This window comes from Syngnathus typhle, linkage group LG17 (genome assembly GCF_033458585.1).
Source record: "Syngnathus typhle isolate RoL2023-S1 ecotype Sweden linkage group LG17, RoL_Styp_1.0, whole genome shotgun sequence".
NCBI lineage: Eukaryota > Metazoa > Chordata > Actinopteri > Syngnathiformes > Syngnathidae > Syngnathus > Syngnathus typhle.
In genome coordinates this window covers 1,378,163-1,395,864 of record NC_083754.1, presented here as the reverse complement: position 1 = coordinate 1,395,864, position 17,702 = coordinate 1,378,163, and the positions used below count along the sequence as shown (strand labels likewise).

General features: G+C 44.0%; 5 protein-coding genes across 9 annotated transcripts; all 5 read right to left on the bottom strand.

Moving 5' to 3' along the window:
• Positions 1-47: 47 nt before the first annotated feature.
• Positions 48-1,795, bottom strand: nme4 (NME/NM23 nucleoside diphosphate kinase 4). Of its 2 annotated transcripts, none has more exons than XM_061303246.1 (5): positions 1,288-1,508; positions 909-1,039; positions 742-843; positions 426-538; positions 48-345 (listed from the first exon to the last, which is right to left on the bottom strand). In XM_061303246.1, exons 1-5 carry the CDS (start codon positions 1,460-1,462, stop codon positions 225-227), a joined length of 642 nt encoding a protein of 213 aa, XP_061159230.1. In that variant the 5' UTR covers positions 1,463-1,508; the 3' UTR covers positions 48-224. The 2 variants fall into 2 exon arrangements, with proteins under 2 accessions (XP_061159230.1, XP_061159231.1); XM_061303247.1 differs by lacking the exon at positions 1,288-1,508 and adding an exon at positions 1,537-1,795 and having other exon boundaries at positions 57-345.
• Positions 1,796-1,945: 150 nt separating this feature from the next.
• On the bottom strand, positions 1,946-9,535 carry xpo6 (exportin 6). The gene is made up of 24 exons (XM_061303242.1): positions 8,774-9,535; positions 8,115-8,205; positions 7,741-7,853; positions 7,360-7,557; positions 7,122-7,281; positions 6,942-7,019; positions 6,350-6,860; positions 6,078-6,204; positions 5,861-5,970; positions 5,676-5,784; positions 5,508-5,600; positions 5,364-5,433; positions 5,128-5,287; positions 4,934-5,026; positions 4,663-4,807; positions 4,415-4,561; positions 4,147-4,336; positions 3,910-4,065; positions 3,708-3,822; positions 3,437-3,608; positions 3,208-3,369; positions 2,985-3,083; positions 2,667-2,897; positions 1,946-2,587 (listed from the first exon to the last, which is right to left on the bottom strand). Exons 1-24 carry the CDS (start codon positions 8,774-8,776, stop codon positions 2,486-2,488), a joined length of 3,435 nt encoding a protein of 1,144 aa, XP_061159226.1. The 5' UTR covers positions 8,777-9,535; the 3' UTR covers positions 1,946-2,485.
• An 856-nt stretch (positions 9,536-10,391) lies between these two features.
• Positions 10,392-12,065, bottom strand: antkmt (adenine nucleotide translocase lysine methyltransferase). The gene is made up of 5 exons (XM_061303496.1): positions 11,467-12,065; positions 11,287-11,391; positions 11,012-11,152; positions 10,889-10,939; positions 10,392-10,815 (listed from the first exon to the last, which is right to left on the bottom strand). Exons 1-5 carry the CDS (start codon positions 11,626-11,628, stop codon positions 10,591-10,593), a joined length of 684 nt encoding a protein of 227 aa, XP_061159480.1. The 5' UTR covers positions 11,629-12,065; the 3' UTR covers positions 10,392-10,590.
• A 255-nt stretch (positions 12,066-12,320) lies between these two features.
• hirip3 (HIRA interacting protein 3) lies at positions 12,321-14,319 on the bottom strand. 3 transcript variants are annotated; one of them, XM_061303492.1, is made up of 6 exons: positions 14,174-14,319; positions 13,736-13,794; positions 13,356-13,664; positions 12,995-13,142; positions 12,821-12,919; positions 12,321-12,712 (listed from the first exon to the last, which is right to left on the bottom strand). In XM_061303492.1, exons 2-6 carry the CDS (start codon positions 13,739-13,741, stop codon positions 12,537-12,539), a joined length of 738 nt encoding a protein of 245 aa, XP_061159476.1. In that variant the 5' UTR covers positions 13,742-13,794; positions 14,174-14,319; the 3' UTR covers positions 12,321-12,536. The 3 variants fall into 3 exon arrangements, with proteins under 3 accessions (XP_061159476.1, XP_061159477.1, XP_061159478.1); XM_061303493.1 differs by having other exon boundaries at positions 13,356-13,661; XM_061303494.1 differs by lacking the exon at positions 13,356-13,664.
• A 127-nt stretch (positions 14,320-14,446) lies between these two features.
• On the bottom strand, positions 14,447-17,557 carry kctd13 (potassium channel tetramerization domain containing 13). 2 transcript variants are annotated; one of them, XM_061303491.1, is made up of 7 exons: positions 17,161-17,557; positions 16,646-16,902; positions 16,398-16,567; positions 16,157-16,246; positions 16,015-16,067; positions 15,719-15,914; positions 14,447-15,645 (listed from the first exon to the last, which is right to left on the bottom strand). In XM_061303491.1, exons 2-7 carry the CDS (start codon positions 16,881-16,883, stop codon positions 15,403-15,405), a joined length of 990 nt encoding a protein of 329 aa, XP_061159475.1. In that variant the 5' UTR covers positions 16,884-16,902; positions 17,161-17,557; the 3' UTR covers positions 14,447-15,402. The 2 variants fall into 2 exon arrangements, with proteins under 2 accessions (XP_061159475.1, XP_061159474.1); XM_061303490.1 differs by having other exon boundaries at positions 16,646-16,906; positions 17,161-17,556.
• Between the last annotated feature and the right edge of the window lie 145 nt (positions 17,558-17,702).

Here is a 17,702-nt window from a genome sequence, read left to right as displayed (position 1 = left end):
TAAAATGTTCACCGTTCCCTACTTGCATGCTGACCTGTGAAATTCCAAACTGATTTCCATCCAATAAGACAAAAGCTAAATGCAATTAAAAGAGAAAAAAAAAACTCCACTATTTTGTTTGTTTGAACCAACACATTTCCTGAGGTAAATTTATTATGTAAATACTGTACATCTTTTTCTAAAGACCTTTAAAGCAGCGAGCGGCGACAGAGGTAACGTTCTTTTTACTTCTCGCATGTTAACATCTGGTCCAGGCAATCCCACTTGACAAGATCCTTCCCCTGGAACCAGAGCTCAATCTCCCTTTGGGCTCCCTCCAGAGAATCGCTGGCATGGACCACATTCCTTTGCACAAAAAAACCCCAAAACACAATTAGGCCTCCAGAGATGAGAAGACACACCCAGAGATGAGAAGGATATTTTACCTGCTGACGTGAAGACTGAAATCTCCTCTAACGGTGCCTGCTGGGGCCGCAGCAGGGTTGGTGGGTCCCACCATCATTCGTGACGACTGGACCACATTGTGCCCTTCCCACACCTCGAGTTCAACCCAAAATGGATATTCATACAGTGGATCGTTTTAGAACAGCTCACAAAACTCAAAAATGAAATTTCAGGGAATAAATCCTCGGTCTTCTTTTTTGAACACGTGGGCCTACTATGCTACTGTATTCTTAATGTTGCATAACAAAGAACTTTTAACGTCTAGGAATCTTCAAGGATGTTGTTTTGGGCTCTTACCATGGCAACCACAGGCCCAGAAGTCATGTAGTCCACCAGACTGGAATAGAAAGGCTTCTGCGTCAACTGACAGTAGTGTTGAGACAGCAGCTCCTCGGACACCTTCGACACATCCAAAAGGCAAACTACAAATAGATCCAGTGAACACATGCAAGTGGAAGATGTACCTGCAGCATTTTCAGGCCCACCAGCTTGAAGCCCCTGCGTTCAAAACGCCGGATGATCTGCCCCACCAGACGACGCTGGACGCCGTCTGGTTTGACGGCAATGAGAGTCCGCTCCTGAACGTTGGCCGCACCTGCGATGGCATTACACGTTTCTCACTCCAATGTGGATTTTGGATTATGAATTGTGTGTTGAAATCAAGGGAAAGAGTGGCATCCATTTTAGGATCCATTTTTCATTGTCAGTTTATGATATTCTTGGCATGGCTCAAAACTAACAAAGACCAAAAAGTATTTGGGTTTAAAACAAACTTCCAATGTTTGCTTGTCGAGAAGAAGTGTTCCCATGAACGGAAAGCTGCATGCTGCCAATTAAACATACATGTGACAAGAAGACTGCACACCAACAGAATTTTGAGTCTGGCCTGGGAGTTTAGTCTGAATAGCAAAGGTTGGATTATTTTAGGAGGTGCTGTAGGTCTAGAAGGGGGCAGGAAAATGGGATGGTCTTGTTGGAGAAGAGAATGGAGAAGTGTGGGACAGTAGAAATTGATCATCTGTGAGAAAAATGATGTCACCAACACATGACACAACAGGAAAAAAAAAAAAAGAAAATAAATAAGCTACTTACTGGAGTTGCTCCGGAAGTGTGCCAGCTGCACAGCGGGGAAGCGAGCAATCACATTTCTGCTAGTTTGCCTGCTCCATGGAGACAACAGTGGGAGGAACATAACGCGCTGCAACAACATGCTCGTGCCTTAGAGTCAGCTGGCGCCAACGACAGACTGGCAATTTAAACTCAGGACCCCTCCCACCTCTCCTGACCCGCTTGGACTGTTGACGGTCTACAAACATTTAACTCAACTGATGCCAGGAGTACGTCCGCTGTTGGACAATTGGCTTGTTTCATTTATTTGTTGTGGGCTAAAGTTCTTCCAGTGCTCATAGACTGCCAGTGCTTGTGAGTTTTAGTTCCAAATCTCAGTTAATAATTAAACTAGCTGAAGGTTTTTGTACGAAAATCTATCACACGAATGGCATTTACAAAAAAAAAAGCACTTTATTAAATCAAGCAAGTTTTGTCTTTCAGAATGGAATGATGTCAAAGACTAAGTTGAGAGTCTGTCTCCTTTGGAGATGAAAAAACCTGAAGGCAAAAACGAACAGAAGCAGACAATTCAAGAACTCAAAATGAGTTAAAAGTGCTCAGTCCCAGCTCGGCGTCGCGGCCGAGACCAGGGAAAGAAGGCCTGGCTCAGAGTGGTCCGGGTCTGGGGCAAAAAGACCAAAAAAAAAAAAAAAAAATAGCCAACTGCAGACCAGGTGATCTACCAATTTTCTACCAATGAACCATTGGCGACATAAGGTGGAGGCTGCTTTGAACAACGACAAAAACAACAATGCGCCAAATGTCTACAGTAGAAGTCCAAAAAAAGAAAAAACAGCAGCATCCGCAACCTTCCCACAACTTTGAGCACGTGAGCGAGTCAAAGCCGTGTTTGGAGTGTTGGGCAAATTGGTCAGCGCGGGCAGGCGCTCCTTAATGAAAGAAACGTCCCGGGTCAAGTGGTTCAGTCGGGCTATAGCTTGATGGTGCCGCTGGGCAAGCTGCTGTTGCACAGTCGGTAGTAGCGGAGGTCGTTGACCAGCCGCTGCACGCTCTGAGTGAACGAAGGCAGGTCCTTTGGAAAGGGGGGAAGAGAGAGAGAAAGAAAAAAGATGTTCATTTCATTCAAGAAGTTTCAGGCTGGTTGTTCTTACCCGTTCTATCTTGAAGTTGCGTGCGAGGACGGCTCGCTGGTTGGTGTCCACACCCTGGCAACCGTTGAGGAACTCGGGCATGAAGGCCGAGTAGAAGGCATCAAAGTCCACGGAGGCCATGTTATAAACGGCCAGGGTGATTTCCTCCTGGAGTAGGTCGTGACTTTTGTGGAGGAGGACCTGCAGCAGCACGTTGATGAAGTGGAAGAGCATGGAGGTCCGGAACAGCTTCTGGAGGGACACCAAGCACCGGCACGTATCAGACGGATGAGTCGCGGCCTACGACTGCTATGCTATGCTATGACTGCTGTCCCTTACTCTGTGATACAATTTGTGCTTGCTGTTGAGGGACTCCAAATAGGAGAGATTCTGCTTGAAGATGTGGATGTCGGGCTGCAGGAAAGACTGGCCGAAAGCCTGACGGAGACAATAAGGCGCAAGTTGCGTCCCACTTGAAGATAAAAAAAGGCTACATTTGGCGTAGAAGCTATAAAACGGTCACGTGGCTAACGGCAGTCGCTAACAGCATCATAAAACGTACCTGCATGGCAGCTGTGAACTGGGCCTCGTTTTCCATGGCGTCCTCGGGCGCTCCTCTTTGGACGCTTGTCAGAATAGAAGTTTTGAAAAAGTACCTCCAGTTTTGGTGAAGTATTTGGTATAAAAGCTCAAACATCTCCGCTTTGACATCAGGAGAGGACCGCTGCCAAAAGATGAGAGTCTGTTAACAAACTAATGCTAGCTTTGAACCCATATTGCTTCCAACTGACCTCTGCCACAACTGGGTAGACCTGCTCCATGCATAGAGAGAGAATGCTAGGTAGAAACGGTTTGAAAGCCTGACCGGGTTCTTGTACCACCACCTGCAGGATTTTCAAGAACTTCTGTACCACTCGACACCCCGCGCTGCCCTCCTGCAAAATACTGGCTGCCAGCTGCTCCCTAAAACACACATCAATGAGTAACTTAAGTCCCTCAGCAATCAAGCCGTTTGACTTCCACGCCAGTCCTTCAATCTGGACAGCACACAAGAGAGCAAACCTGGTGAACAAGCTGAGGAATGTCTGGAGGATCTGTCCAGTGAAGGCGACGCCCATCTGGACTCGCAACGCCTGAAACAGCGTCAAGAAGAAGGCCAACATCTCATCCGTCACATCTGAAAGCAAGAAAGAAAGAAAGCGGGACCATCGATGAAACCATCTTTTTATAATTCAAAGGAGGAGAAAGAGAAGGAAACGCAAACCTGGTTGCTGAATGAACACGGGGAACAGGCTGAGGGACACTTGGACCGACTCCTGCAAACTCTGATAGCAGATCTGACGGGATTTGGTGGACTCTCCAGATATGCTGTCCACTACGTCTCGAAGGACGGGCAAGGTCTGCTGTATCACTGCTTTTACTGATTAAAAAAAAACAAAAACAAAAACATTAACAGGGCAGAAAAAAGTACATTGGGCAGTTAAAGAGAAAAAAGGCCTACAGTCGTGCATTTCTGGTCGTCGTGGAGTGATGTTGACTGTCCCTCTCAACATCCGATATTCCCTTGTGAGGGCCGCCAGCATGCTGGCGTGGCTGCTGGAGCGCGTCTGCCACTGCTGCTCGTTCTCTGCTAAATTTGGCCACGGGAGAAGCAGCATGTTGGACAAAGCCCGGCAAACCAGCAAGTGAGCCTGCAACCGTGCAAAAATGAGGAGCCAGCCCTTGCATTGAACCAGTGGGTCAAAGACGATCATGCAACACGTGGTCACCTCCGGGGGGAGCCTGTGAGTCTGATTCTCGGTTATGAGGTTAAAGATGTTCTGAACAGCAGGTAACGTCACCATGAACACGGGTCGCACCGTCAAGGTTATGGAAAGCATCAGATGGCATGCGCACATCCGTAACTTCTCCGGTACCTGCGCGCAACAACAACTGTTAGTCCTGACAAAGAACTTTTTTTTTTCTTAACCAAGAAAACATGACTATTTACATCATATTTAGGATCAGGAAAGGTTACCTTGGCAGTGATGAGGGGGCTACTGGCGTCCACTGCAGACGTTATGAGGTTGATAAACTGGCTCTGGTTTTGACTGTGGACTTCGCTGTAGAATTGCGCCAGCCAATGAGAGTAGGCTTGCAAAGCAGCAAGGGCCTGTGCATGTCTGCAACGCAAATTTATTAGATTTTTTTTTTTTGGTAACCGTGAGCTGTGCGTCATTAGCTTTCGGCAAGGCCGTCGTGCATTTTGAAAAATTGGTGAGTAGGAGAATAGTTTCAATGTTGCTTACACATCAATGAGGTCTGGTTTGAGTACAGAAGGCACTGCGGTTTCCAGGTCGTACAAGCTGGTCTGGGACCCGTAGCAAGTCACTTCTACCAGCCTGAGGAAAGAAAGAAAGAAACAAAGGAAAAAAAATCATCACAAAAGGAGAGTTTTTGTTTCGCTGAGAAAAACGATCAGTAAAGAGAAGCTCCGACACACCTCTCAACAACTGCCAGGGCGTCGGCGAAACGCGCTGCAAAAATCTCCCCGATGAAATGTTCGGCCAAGCGCCCGACGGCTTGGAGAAGGGAGCTGAGGTCCCTGAGAGAGCAGTGGAGTCGCCGGCAGTCATTCTCAGCGGTGATGTTTAGCCTGCGACCTGCAAGGTTACATTTGACATTTGGAACCAGAGCACGACAACACACGACCACGATGTCGTTCAAACGCTTTCTCACTTGTGCCGGTGGTGACGATAAACTGCTGCAGACCCAAGTACACGTCCAAGTTTTCTTGAAGAATGGGAAACTTATCGGGGAAAAATAAGGAATTCATCGGGATGGAGATCGCAGTCAAACAGCAAGTGATAAACCATTTCTTACCAAAGTAGAAAATGCATGAGAAGGGAGCAACTCCATCACCTTGGCAACAACCTCCAGACTCTGACGCAGGTACTTCTGCCATTCAGTCTGTTGCTATGGTAACCAAATAAAACCCCATTAGCGTGCCATTTGACAGATTCCTCCGCCGTTTGAAACGGGAGCTCTTACGTCGTCGTCCAGCGTCTCGTCATCCAGTTCCTCCAACTGAACCTGGTTGTAGCGAAACTGCACGCGGTTCAGAACTTCTCTCAACAGAAGCACTAAGGCGTCTTTGTACCTGCGAGCAAAACAAATCGACACCCTTTACACTTGACTGTCCTCGCGCAAAACAAACGGAGTGGGAATTGTGGTACCTGTTGAGAAGACTTTCTCTGTCGGCCAGTCTGCTTTTGATTTTGGTTGTAAGAAAATCCAGGAAAACACTCCAAATATCCAAACAGGCAAAGTAGCCCTCGTGGGTGGGCTGGGGTGGGGTGGAAAGACACCAAACAAAAGAAGCTTATGGTTTGGACCGCTCCGAGTCTCATGCAGATGTGGAAAATAGATAGCACCAATTGAAAAGATCCTTACCTGGTTGAAAGTGTACTTGAAAAGCAGGGCAAGGAACTCGACAATTGGGAACTGAGGACTGGACTCAATCCGCCTCAAGTGAACACTGACAAAAAGACGCAGGAAATCGGTGAACTTCTCCAAGTAACTGGAAAAGAGAAGAAAAACGTGTCACAGCGCAGCCTGGAATTCAAAACATGAAGAGGTGCCTGCCGTGTTTAAACTAAAAGGGGAATGACACACATGGGACTGACCATGTCCAGAAACAAAGTCACGAGAGAGAGACCACAAACCTCTCGTCCAGTTCCTGTAGCCTACTCTTGACTGTGTGAGCGTTATTCTCACGGGTGAGCCTCTGTAGAAGAAAGAAGGTCTGCTGGAACATGCGCAACAGGTACTCCTCAAAATCCACAGGCACGCAGTTCTTGGACACCAGCTCGTTGATGCAGGTCATGGCGAGGACGCCCAGGCGGGAACGGTCAACCTTGCCGCCGCCCTCGCCGTTCGACGAGGGCGCCAACGTCCCGGCGTCCAGGTGTTCGTTAGAAGACGACGAGGTGTAGGAGATGAAGGAGCCGGACTTGGCTTTGGTCTGGAGATCGCAGCCAAAGCGTGCAAAGTGGAAGATGGATGCCAGCAGAGTGGGGGTGATGTGAGTGGACAGCGGAATCCAGCTGAACAAGTGGGCCAAGCACTCCAGAACCAGACAACACAGCTGCTGGCTCTCGTAGTCCAGCGCCGCCATGGGCTGGCACAGAAGCTTTGAGTATTGACTACCCTGAAACAACGTGCCCAAAAGTTCCACTGGAAGATTGAAAAGAGAGTGATGCATGAGCTCACGGCTGGATTTGGATCCAGTTGACAAAGCAATAACAATCCACCCACCGCATTCTCCCGATGTGGGTGAGGGCGGCGGCGTGGAAGCGATGATACTGTGCTTGTCCCAATACGTCTCCAAAATGCCTAACAAATAAGGTCAGACAGCGAGGTCAACTTTACACAATGACATCACAGTTGCACAGACCAATCAGCTTGCCAGCAAACTCGGAAAACAGCCTTTCTTACCTGTCAACAGTCCGAGCATGGTCGGTACCTGATCCAGCAGCAGTTTACGCAGCTCGTCTTTCCTGGCAACGCTCAAGTCTTCCCGAGGACACGCCAGTTCCTCCGATGTGGTTTTCAGCATTACCAGGCCTAACTGGGCCACAGCTGGGGACTGGATCAACTACAAATGACATCCGCCGTTAAGTCCCGCAATGGGCCGGAGGCAGCTAAAGCGCCCGTGAACATCAACGGGGTTTACCTGAAGCGTATTTGTAAAGAAATCGTGATAGAACATGGGCCAGTCCTGGCGACCGATGTCCACGATGACTTTGGAGAGTTTATTCCGGATGAAATAGGGCACCGATTTGTGGTGTTCAAGTAGGAGTTTGGGCAAACAGCTGCGAATCTCCATTTTGTCTTGCGACGCTACACCCATCCACATCTTGTTCACCAGGTTCTGAGAATCAACGAGACAGTGGGTCCGATGACTTTGATTTCGGGACTTTCTGAAGAACGCTCGACTTCGAGACATGTTTTGTCATGGTGGAATCAGATTGAAAATGCAGCACACCAGAGCGGCGCGCTTGTGGCGGAGAGCCGAACCACACGCTCCACTCAACTGCTCTACTTTACGACTTACTTCAAATACTGTGAGACTGTACATCATGACGTACTCATTCCGGGTATTAGAAAGGAAGAACAAGCAATGGCGCCACGCTCCAGTCTGCTGTGCAAAGTTATTCAGCAATTCTTCTGCAGAAACAAGGAAGTCGCAATGATCACTTGATAAGGTGTACTGCGACACTTCATTTGTACACAGTGGAGGAAGCGCAGTACAAAGGAAATGCAAACAATTGTAAATAAGACGGGTGAGTATGTAGACAAACTAATCTGTATTTAAAAAAAGAATACAAAAATGACTGCACTAGTATTTGTCGACATTTCAGATGCACCTCTTTTTAAATGGAATTCTGCCAGTGTGCATCGATCCGATTGGATGAAAGGCACACGTACCTATTTCTCGCTTTCTTTCGTTGGTTGTGCAGCTGTGAAAAAACTCCGTCATCAGGTTCTCCAGTGCACGCAGTGATGCCTCGCCAGAAGCCTGATGAATGCAGGAGAAACAAAACAAGACATATTTCTCAAAAAAAAAAAAAAAAAAACCTACAGAGATTGCCTTTCAAGGCCGTATTTGCATAACACTAAGTCAAACGAGTACAATGCAGTACTTGCAAATATTTATTACAATTCCAGTTGACATGAAGTCATCCATTTGTGTTCCTAGACTGTGGCGTATATTATAGAGGCACTTTTGTGGCACGCGTGGAAATTCCTCACATGGGCCACAACTTGCCGGGGCTCAACATGACTAAGGAAGTGTTGACTTTTGCAAGATGGGCGTCTTGTTGTGGAATGGCCCAAGGAGCTTTCGCATCTTGCGCCTTACCTGCAAACCGTTACGTGATTAAAACGCCCACGTTCTAATATTCAAATGGAACTAGCTTTATGGAAATTAATTTAACTATTTTAAAACGCGATCTCTTTTTTTCGGCTTTAAACATGTGATTTTATGACCCATGTTAGCTTTTAGCATTAACGACAGGAAGAGGACATATTGCGACAACAAAAAACACAAACTTATAACAAGAATAATTCATGTACATTGCACTTACCATGTTGTGCTACCTCGGATGTGTCCTTGGGTTCTTTTAGTCACGGATTAATTACACTAATAAGACAACGTTAAGTTACCGAGCTAGCCAAAAACTGCAGCTAGCGTTAGCTAAGGTGTAGCTCGCTAACGTAACCGCAAAGGGGGCTCGTCATGGTCTGCTCGCTTTTATTTGCGACTCCACGACCAAAACACTGATATTCACTTTGCACACACTCAAAAAACAAAACAAAAAAAAAACATTCACTGACTCGAATCTCGCTCGACTTGTACTGGTTCTTGCATATGATAAATAAAGCATGCTACGTGCAACTGTTCTACATGCTCGTGCGATTTCATTACCCGTTGATTTTCTAAAAGCATTTCTTTAAGCTGACATGCACCACTGGTCCCGACCCATGTGCAGCTCTGGTTAGCGTGTTGTGTTCCTGTATCAAGTATCGGGACGCGAACGTCAGTTGAGGCAAATGCTAACATTGGCTAACTCCCTCGCTCTTCTCGAAGGATGAAGGCATCGCTTTCGTTCACCGTGCTAGCTTGCCAGATGTAGACATGGCTGGTGCTCGCGATAACTCGACGGAACCGTTGCTAATTAAACGAGTGTGTCACCACGTGCACGTTAGATTATTATGACCATTTCGGAATCATTGAGATGGCTCCTCGCGGTGTTCTTCTGCTCTTTGGGTGGCGCAGGAATTCGTTTCGATTGAAAATCTCACAGCTCACTTTGCCACTTCCTATTTTGAAGCAGAATCATCCAGTTAAAGGCAGTTTATGTCAAGTTACCTAAGACAGTAAAAGCACCAATATCCTTGACTACCTTTCAAAGTTAAACACATTCAAATTATAAATTGGATTTGAAGACAAACGCCAAATTTACGGAAGAGGATTAGGGCCAGTGAAGAAAAAAAAAACGAGGGGTGAAAGGATTCTGACTTTATTCTCAGAATTCTGACTTTAAAGTGGGAATTCTGACTTTATTCTCAGAATTCTGAGAATAAAGTCAGAATTCTGAGAATAAAGTCAGAATTCCCACTTTAAAGTCAGAATTCTGAGAAAAAAAGTCAGAATTCTGACTTTAAAGTCAGAATTCTGACTTTAAAGTCAGAATTCTGACTTTATTCTCAGAATTCTGACTTTAAAGTGGGAATTCTGACTTTAAAGTCAGAATTCTGACTTTATTCTCAGAATTCTGACTTTATTCTCAGAATTCTGACTTTATTCAGAATTCTGAGAATAAAGTCAGAATTCTGACTTTAAAGTCAGAATTCCCACTTTAAAGTCAGAATTCTGAGAATAAAGTCAGAATTCTGACTTTAAAGTCAGAATTCCGACTTTAAAGTCAGAATTCCCAATTTCTGACTTTAAAGTCAGAATTCTGACTTTATTCTCAGAATTCTGACTTTAAAGTGGGAATTCTGACTTTATTCTCAGAATTCTGACAGAATTCTGAGAATAAAGTCAGAATTCTGACTTTAAAGTCAGAATTCCCAATTTCTGACTTTAAACTCAGAATTCTGACTTTATTCTCAGAATTCTGACTTTAAAGTCAGAATTCTGAGAAAAAAAGTCAGAATCCTGTCACCCCTCGTTTTTTTTTTTCTTCACTGGCCCTAATCCTCTTCCGTACAAATTACAGTGACATTATTTTAGCAGTGCCACTTTTTTTTTTTTTAATGAAACATAGTTACTGATGACACATACAAGCATTCATTGCATTATTAACAACCATCCCTCTTCAGACAGTTAAAAGTTCTTAAAATAACACATTTACATAATAAAAGTGCGTTCGTTGGGAGGGCGCCCTACTATGATCACTCAAGCGCTGTCTGGTTTTTCTTTCATATTAAGGTCCCCATCTGTGCTCTTGTTATTTTCATTGGAAGTGAGCAGTCTTTGCGCTTTCACGTTGTATGCCCAGGCTCTGTCCACACCATGTCCCTCGGTTCTGCACGGTGTCCAGTCACGTATGGGGAAACGGCCAGCTACCACCAAGGCATCATCAGGAAGCTCAGCCTCCATCTTCTTACGCAGTGGCGAAAGCTAAGTAGAAATACATAGCAATGATGAAACACAAGATTAAATAAATGGACTCGTAGCGGTTTGTTCCACTTACCACGCTAGGAGCTAAAAACACAGTAATATTCTTGCATTCTGTCAAGTCCACCTGCAAGGATGAACAAGGCAGTCAGGCATTCTCCCACTCTTCATATGTATAATAATTTCAAGAACGTCAAACCTTCCATAAATCTTCTCTTCGGTAGGACACGCTGCCGTGACGACCCGCTCTCCACGCATGGAAGCGGGCCAGGCGAACAAGCCAGGGGTTGAGTTCATAGCCAACAGCAGAAGTGAAGCCTTGCCGGTGTGCCTCCAAGACCTCCATTGGATGATTTCAAAGACAATCATTAAAACTAGTTCTCATTAGTGTGAGCGACTGCACCGTTATGAGGTGCATAAGAACAAAACACACGTACAATTGACAAAACAGATGTGTCGATGAGATGCACTTACAATGCGACCGTCACCAGATCCTAAATCCACAAGGACCCCTTTTCGACCTCTTAGCAATGTCATGACATTCCGCACTTGGGCGCTACTGGCAGGTATGTAGGGTACCTGGGGGACATCATTAAGAAGAACTCAAGTGTAAGATGATAATTAATGAACAATATATAGTCAAATAGACCACACCTGTAACCTCAATGGGACTTTCCTGAAGCCTGGCTGGAGGACTCCTATCCACATAGCGTAAACAGCGAGACCAGTTCCAGCTGCAATCTGAGCAACATCCCAAATTCGGAGTTCCCTTGTCTTGAGCTCAGCAAAGGCATGGTCTGGACCATCCTCATCCATTTTTACGCAACAGGATCTTTTTTGTTGGCTTTGTAAACCTCACTGCAGGATCAGTATCTTGTTCTCATGGTATTTCATGGACGTGAATAATTATTAAAAGAGCTCTCTATAAATTGTTTCAGCTTGTAATTATGACATCGAAATAGAGTAGATGTACCAATGAGTGAAAATATTAATACGTAGTATCCGTCAGAATAAAAACTTAACATATATCAAAATCATTCGTAACTGAAGTTACGTCAATAAATGTCAGAAGGGCTGACAGTCGGGTGCGTAGTATTTTTTTCGTAGGTTATAAGCATGTCAAATGCTAATATATATATATTTTCATTAAATTTAAAGTTAAACCGAAAGTCCGTATTTACACATCACATCGCCACTGACCTCCTGGCGTGCGGACACATTAAGCGATGGACAAGTCCGCCTAAAAACGATTCCGTGTCTGCGACATTTTATTTCCGGCACATAACAAAACTTTAGTTCCGGTACGATCATATGGACTATTATACAGGTGACAATCACTTTAAAACCAGAAAGCTGCTTCTTGTTTACTGATAAATGTGATGGGTTAACAATTTGATACACATTTTTAGAAAAAATGGCTCAAATTACCTTGAACAATTAGTAGTTTTGATCATCTATGTGATATGTTAATAAAATTCCTAATACATATGAATGATTGGACAAAGGGAAATACGTAAAACTTTAATTCTAAAACGTTTTTGCAAATATTGGCATTTTCAAACGATAACTTTATTAAATTACAATGTCATATGATGCCGAACTATCCTGCAGGCTAGTCAGGTGGTGCCTCCCTGCTGTAATATATATAACATGAATACAGTTTGAAGAAAAGAAAAAAGTCAAAGGATTGTCTTTTTCAGAACATTTGCATTAAGAACCATGCCTCAGTCGCTGTCAGCATCATCACTGATGATTCCCTTGAGGTTGTCCCAGTTTGTTGCCCTTCTACCTTGCTGGACGTTTTCTTCGTCGCTGTCAGAGCTTACCAGCCGCCGGACCGCATCGAGCGGGGATTTGTGTTGCTGCTGTTGTGCAAGGGCTCCTCTTCGTTTAGGTCGGCCTGAGTAAAGGAATTTTGAAAATTCTTAATGAAATCAATTTTTACATCGATATTTGCCCTATTGTTAAGTCATCTATTTGGAGAGCAAGAAATAATATTCGTAATCACCTTGACAATCAATTATGTTGCCGACATCCAGTTCAGCAAGCTCCCGAGCTTCTTCTTTCTTCAGGCGTACCTTTTTACATTTTTCCAAGGATGCCTGACCTGTGTAAAAGTGTAGTGCGCTAAACAACTGAGACGATATCAGCCGGTCTCAATTATGAAGACCCCCCCACTGACCGTGAACACCAATATCTTCCAGCTCCTTCTTTAGTACATCCACCATGGCGCGAACAGAGCGACATTCACCGAGGAGCTTCTTATAATTGCGTCTCTCGCCACAGAGAGAAATGTAGCGCTTCAGCCTTACCACCGCTTTGTCGTTTTCCTGTACAAACAACCAGAGGTATGCCATTTACGAGAGCACAAGAGCCAAGTTCAAGTTAGTTGATGGTTTTGAATTGATGTTAAAAATTAATGTTCTGTTGTTGTTTTTTTTTTTTTTTTTGTATTAATGTTAGTATACATTTTTGTTTTACTGATTGCAAAGAACTTAAGGCAATTTCATTGATGAGATTTTATGGAATGACTCAAAGATCACCTTCTGTTTTTTTGCGGCATCGTCTTTGTCTTTTTTGGTCGACTTCTTTTTTCCGCTGCTCTTCATCCGCTCGGACGCAACTTCACTTTCACTCTCACTTGCAGTGTCATTTTCCGTGTCTCTTTTTCTTTTGTTTTCGATGTCCTCAGCCCCTGACTCAGCGCCGCTTTCGTTCTTCTTGTTTTCGCTGCTCTTTATCCGCTTGGACGCAACTTCATTTTCACCCTCACTTGTAGTGTCATTTTCCGTGTCTCTTTTTCTTTTGTTTTGGATGTCCTCAGCCCCTGACTCGGCACCGCTTTCGTTCTTCTTGAAAGCAAAATAAAAGATTTGGTTGTCATCTTGACTCATGATGATAACATGGGAAGTTGCATACATACCTGCATTTTTACCAGCTCCTGTTCAATATGGCTGTTTTGAAATCCTCAAAGTCAGCGATCTGAATAACATATGGATACATGCAAGAAGCACGAATTACACAGAACCAAGCTTGACAAACATGTTCATGTCAGTTGTTCATCCTGTTGTGTGGACAGGCACAATGAGTAACCAGCAGGTGGCGCTAAAGTACAGCTTCCACCGTATTTGGTGGCTATCGTTATTGAACTTATCCAAACTTGAGCTCTGATGCAACACATCGTAAATGAGTTCTTAATTTTCACATGTAATGTGTTTTTAGCAGCTCCCGCTTATCGTTGTAGCATCCTGAAATACCTGTTTAGCTTATTGTTGTGCTTGTACGAGTCAAGTGTTTTTATAAGCGTTATCGGCTATACACTACTCACTTTAAATACACGTTTAAATAGCCACATGCGTACCTTTAATATTGCTCAGAACGCAGATGTCCTCGTACAAAGAAACTGGCAAACACTTTCGAATTCACACTCACGCGCCTTTAGCAGTGGCGGCAGAAACAGAACGGAAGTGATGTGACGCGATATCCGCTTTAACTACGTAGTTACACGTTTACAAAATGAACGAGCTGAAATTTACTTTAGCCTTTTTGTTTTACAGTCCTTTGCAAATTATGCACGAGTTTATTAGAAAAAACATTCCACCAAAAATAGATTAAATAAATTAGATTAAATAAATTAGATTTCTTATTTATTCAATTTATTCAGAACATGTCACCACAGTGGGACGGAGGTTGGATGGTGAAGTAGTGCATTCATGTTATTGGTTAATTTTAAAAGGAGACAGACACTGTTCAGTGTTTAAGAATGACATGCACACAAAACATCCTTCAATTAACTGAAACGGGGGTGGGGGGGCGTAATAAAAAAATTACATAAAAACCTTGGACGTATTAAACGACTGCTAGACCAATAACTTGGATCAAGTATCAGTGGTTTGGTATAAGACATGAAGAAAAGTGGAAAAATCATGGCTCAGAATAAAATACAATGCAATCACTTTCAAACCAACTTAAATAACAACATCACAATTTAGTCATTACAAATCTAACGTGTGCTAGAGTGCAAATGTATAGCCACCACTGTTTTAACGCTGGGATTGCATACAAAAGTTAAATACATGACAATAAATTAGGTTCATAAATTAATTAAAACGACATCCCAAAGCGGCAGCGGGAATAATTTAAATACGGAAAATTAGAGCTGCCCAGCAATCTCATCCTTAGACAACTTCACACAAAAAAATGGCTACACAGACTATTCCAGTGTTAACAGATCTAAGCTAAACTTGAGAAACAAACAAAAATCACCTCATCTATTTATGCAAAGTTGGGCAACCTGACAAAATACGAGCAGATCGAGCCTGAAAGTGTTCCCGTCACAGCAGAGGCTGCCAGTGCATATCATCAACACCCAAGAAGGCGAAGAATATTGAAGTCATATTTCTGCCAGTTTTGCATCCCAGTCTATGTTTTTCCTATGTCAAAGCGATACACAATCATTTATCTTGTAAACAACTTCTCCTCTCTCCAGTTACACCTTAACTTAATGTTTTGACTACAAACAACGAAAGATATTTCCATCATCCCATGGAACGACGGGTTGTTGCGACGTGCCGTTTTGTCTTCACATTTTTAATCCTTGTACACAGTTTGCTGGCCGTGGCCTCTTTCGTCATGCATGATGTGCCTCCTGACGTGGATCCTTCTCACTCGCCTGTCTCCTCCCACAGCGCCCTCTTCCTCCGATTGGCCCAGCGAGGAACCGGGCCCTCGAGAGTCCAATAGGTGCAACCCACCTGGACCGGATCGTCGGCCGGTCTCATAAATGAGGATGTTGAGGGTTTCTTCAAAAATGCGAGCTTCGGGAAACTCAACCTGAAACCACAAAGGCGACGCCAAAAGTAAGAGATTTGTCGTCATTTCCGAAGAACGACTTTGTGAGGCTTACTTTGGTCTGCTTCTTCTCCGTGGCGTAGACGATGGACGTGCAGCACACTTCCGCAATCTTACGACCTTCGCCGTAAAAAGACCAGCAGCAAATCTCGTCCCCCAGGACATCTTTGACAAACAGGACTCGGCCGTTAAAGCGGAGGACCAGTTTATCAAAAAGTTCGATGTTCTTCAACAGGTTGTCATCTGAATTGCTGGTCCAACAAAAAGATGTTTGATTTACTCTATGTAAGCAGGATTGGGCAACATCTATTATTTGACTTCATGGGTAGCTCGTGTTCAAAACCTTTTTACCTGGTATATGAGTACTTGTTATTTCCTCTGTTGTTCTGCAACTTAACCACAGGCTGGTTGGAGGGGGCCGGGGGGGGACAATCAATTTAAACAGTCTGCTCATTTACAACACAATATCAAAGAGGTAAGCAACACAATGCACCTTTCTACAGGTAGCAATCATCTTCTGCTCTTCTTTGGCCGACGTGATCATTGGGATGCGACACACACTTTCAAATACGTCCGTTTGCTTCTAAAGGGGGACCAAGACACATTTGTGAAACATTCAATCATTTAGTTGAAAGCATTGACTAAAGGAACTGACTACTGCTATTATTACTAACCCAAGGATGGCGTTTGAAATTGGTCCTTGGTTTGAAGTACAACCAACAACCACTTTTTACCTGCATGGCAGTGAGGCAGTGTTGGATAAGTCCCTGGACCCTGTAGTACTGAGCCTCTTTCAGGATCTCATCAAGTTCTCTGTGGTCGTCAGGGAGCGGTACCGAGCCATCCCGCAGGAAGTTCAAAATGATCCCAAAATGTCGACCGCTGCGATCTAAAATGACCCAGCCTGATGCAGAATGAGAAAGTGTTGGAATTATCCTCCAAAGGTTGACGTGGTTGATAAACATTTTTCAGATCCATTCACCGTCTGAGTCAATGGTCACTTCGGTTCCTCCATTGCAAATGCTGTGCAGCAGGCTTTCCTCCTTGGTCAATGTCTGGACGGTCGTGTAGTGGAGTGTCCCGCCCACATTTAACTTGACATATTTGCTTCCCAACAGACCCTGATGTCGGTCTTCGACAGTGCTCTGGAAAACAGGTTGGGAGACAGCAGACTGGGTGGAGTTTGCAGCATGACTGCTGACTGACGCCTCAGCAGACATGGGATTGATTGGTTCCTTTCTGGCTGGAATGACACAGGAAGAGTTTTTATGCAACAAGGGTTGAGAATACTGTGTCAGATTAGCTGGGGCCAGGGTTAATGTGAACTGAACAAAATAAGCCGTTTATTTATTTTAAGTAAACAATAAATCTACCCTAGCTTTAGAAATAGAATCAACACTCATCTTTGGTACCAGAATATGAAAACATGACGCAGCAGTTCGTCTGGTCGGGAATCATTATTTCGCAGTTATGTTATTAATAATAGATTGTACTTACCACACTGAACATCAAAGTGATCTGATGAATAGAAGTGTCCTTTAATTTTTTTGATTACTAATCGGCCCGAGAACAAAAAACAACGCGTGAGGACAAGACAAATCTTTCTAGTTAATCGAGAGCGAAGCTAACGTTTGACACTTCATTTTAATGTTAGCATAGCTAATCAAAACAACAACATTGACTATTCCATTTTGCTTCGCAAATTCTTTTCACATTACTTCTGCTCCTGACTCACGACTTCACAAACGAGACATTATAAAAACAAATCTTTACAGCTCGAGTGACCCAATGAATTGTTTGCCATTAGGATTTTGCTCAGTTAATCTTGACAGCTAACTGGGTCACTCGGAACGAAGGATCGACAACTTCCGCTATTTTCTTCTTCTACGATTTCTATGACGCAGCCCAAAAGAACATTTGTCACGTTACTGCCCCCTGTCACATTACGAAGGCATAACACCCTTCGCCTGTCAAACGCAGAGCTTCCTAAACACTACACCAGGGATAAATATTGATATATTATATCATAATCTATCATA

What these genes read in the sequence shown, in the direction of transcription:
- hirip3 (XM_061303492.1), bottom strand. An exon ending in GGAAGATATTGGTGTTCACG is followed by an intron (nt 12,920 to 12,994) that starts GTCAGTGGGGGG and finishes ACTTTTACACAG; the next exon opens with GTCAGGCATCCTTGGAAAAA. An exon ending in CAACATAATTGATTGTCAAG is followed by an intron (nt 12,713 to 12,820) that starts GTGATTACGAAT and finishes TCCTTTACTCAG; the next exon opens with GCCGACCTAAACGAAGAGGA.
- kctd13 (XM_061303491.1), bottom strand. Translation starts at nt 16,883, where the DNA reads ATGTCTGCTGAGGCGTCAGTCAGCAGTCATGCTGCAAACTCCACCCAG. An exon ending in AGTGACCATTGACTCAGACG is followed by an intron (nt 16,568 to 16,645) that starts GTGAATGGATCT and finishes ATTCTGCATCAG; the next exon opens with GCTGGGTCATTTTAGATCGC. An exon ending in AACAAGTACTCATATACCAG is followed by an intron (nt 15,915 to 16,014) that starts GTAAAAAGGTTT and finishes TTGTTGGACCAG; the next exon opens with CAATTCAGATGACAACCTGT.
- antkmt (XM_061303496.1), bottom strand. Translation starts at nt 11,628, where the DNA reads ATGGATGAGGATGGTCCAGACCATGCCTTTGCTGAGCTCAAGACAAGG. An exon ending in GAAGAGAAGATTTATGGAAG is followed by an intron (nt 10,940 to 11,011) that starts GTTTGACGTTCT and finishes TCATCCTTGCAG; the next exon opens with GTGGACTTGACAGAATGCAA. An exon ending in TGTTTTTAGCTCCTAGCGTG is followed by an intron (nt 10,816 to 10,888) that starts GTAAGTGGAACA and finishes ATTTCTACTTAG; the next exon opens with CTTTCGCCACTGCGTAAGAA.
- nme4 (XM_061303246.1), bottom strand. Translation starts at nt 1,462, where the DNA reads ATGATCAATTTCTACTGTCCCACACTTCTCCATTCTCTTCTCCAACAA. An exon ending in TGGGCCTGAAAATGCTGCAG is followed by an intron (nt 844 to 908) that starts GTACATCTTCCA and finishes GATGTGTCGAAG; the next exon opens with GTGTCCGAGGAGCTGCTGTC. An exon ending in CTGGGCCTGTGGTTGCCATG is followed by an intron (nt 539 to 741) that starts GTAAGAGCCCAA and finishes GTTGAACTCGAG; the next exon opens with GTGTGGGAAGGGCACAATGT.
- xpo6 (XM_061303242.1), bottom strand. An exon ending in TCTTTACAAATACGCTTCAG is followed by an intron (nt 7,282 to 7,359) that starts GTAAACCCCGTT and finishes TGTCATTTGTAG; the next exon opens with TTGATCCAGTCCCCAGCTGT. An exon ending in GCCCTGGCAGTTGTTGAGAG is followed by an intron (nt 5,027 to 5,127) that starts GTGTGTCGGAGC and finishes TTCTTTCCTCAG; the next exon opens with GCTGGTAGAAGTGACTTGCT.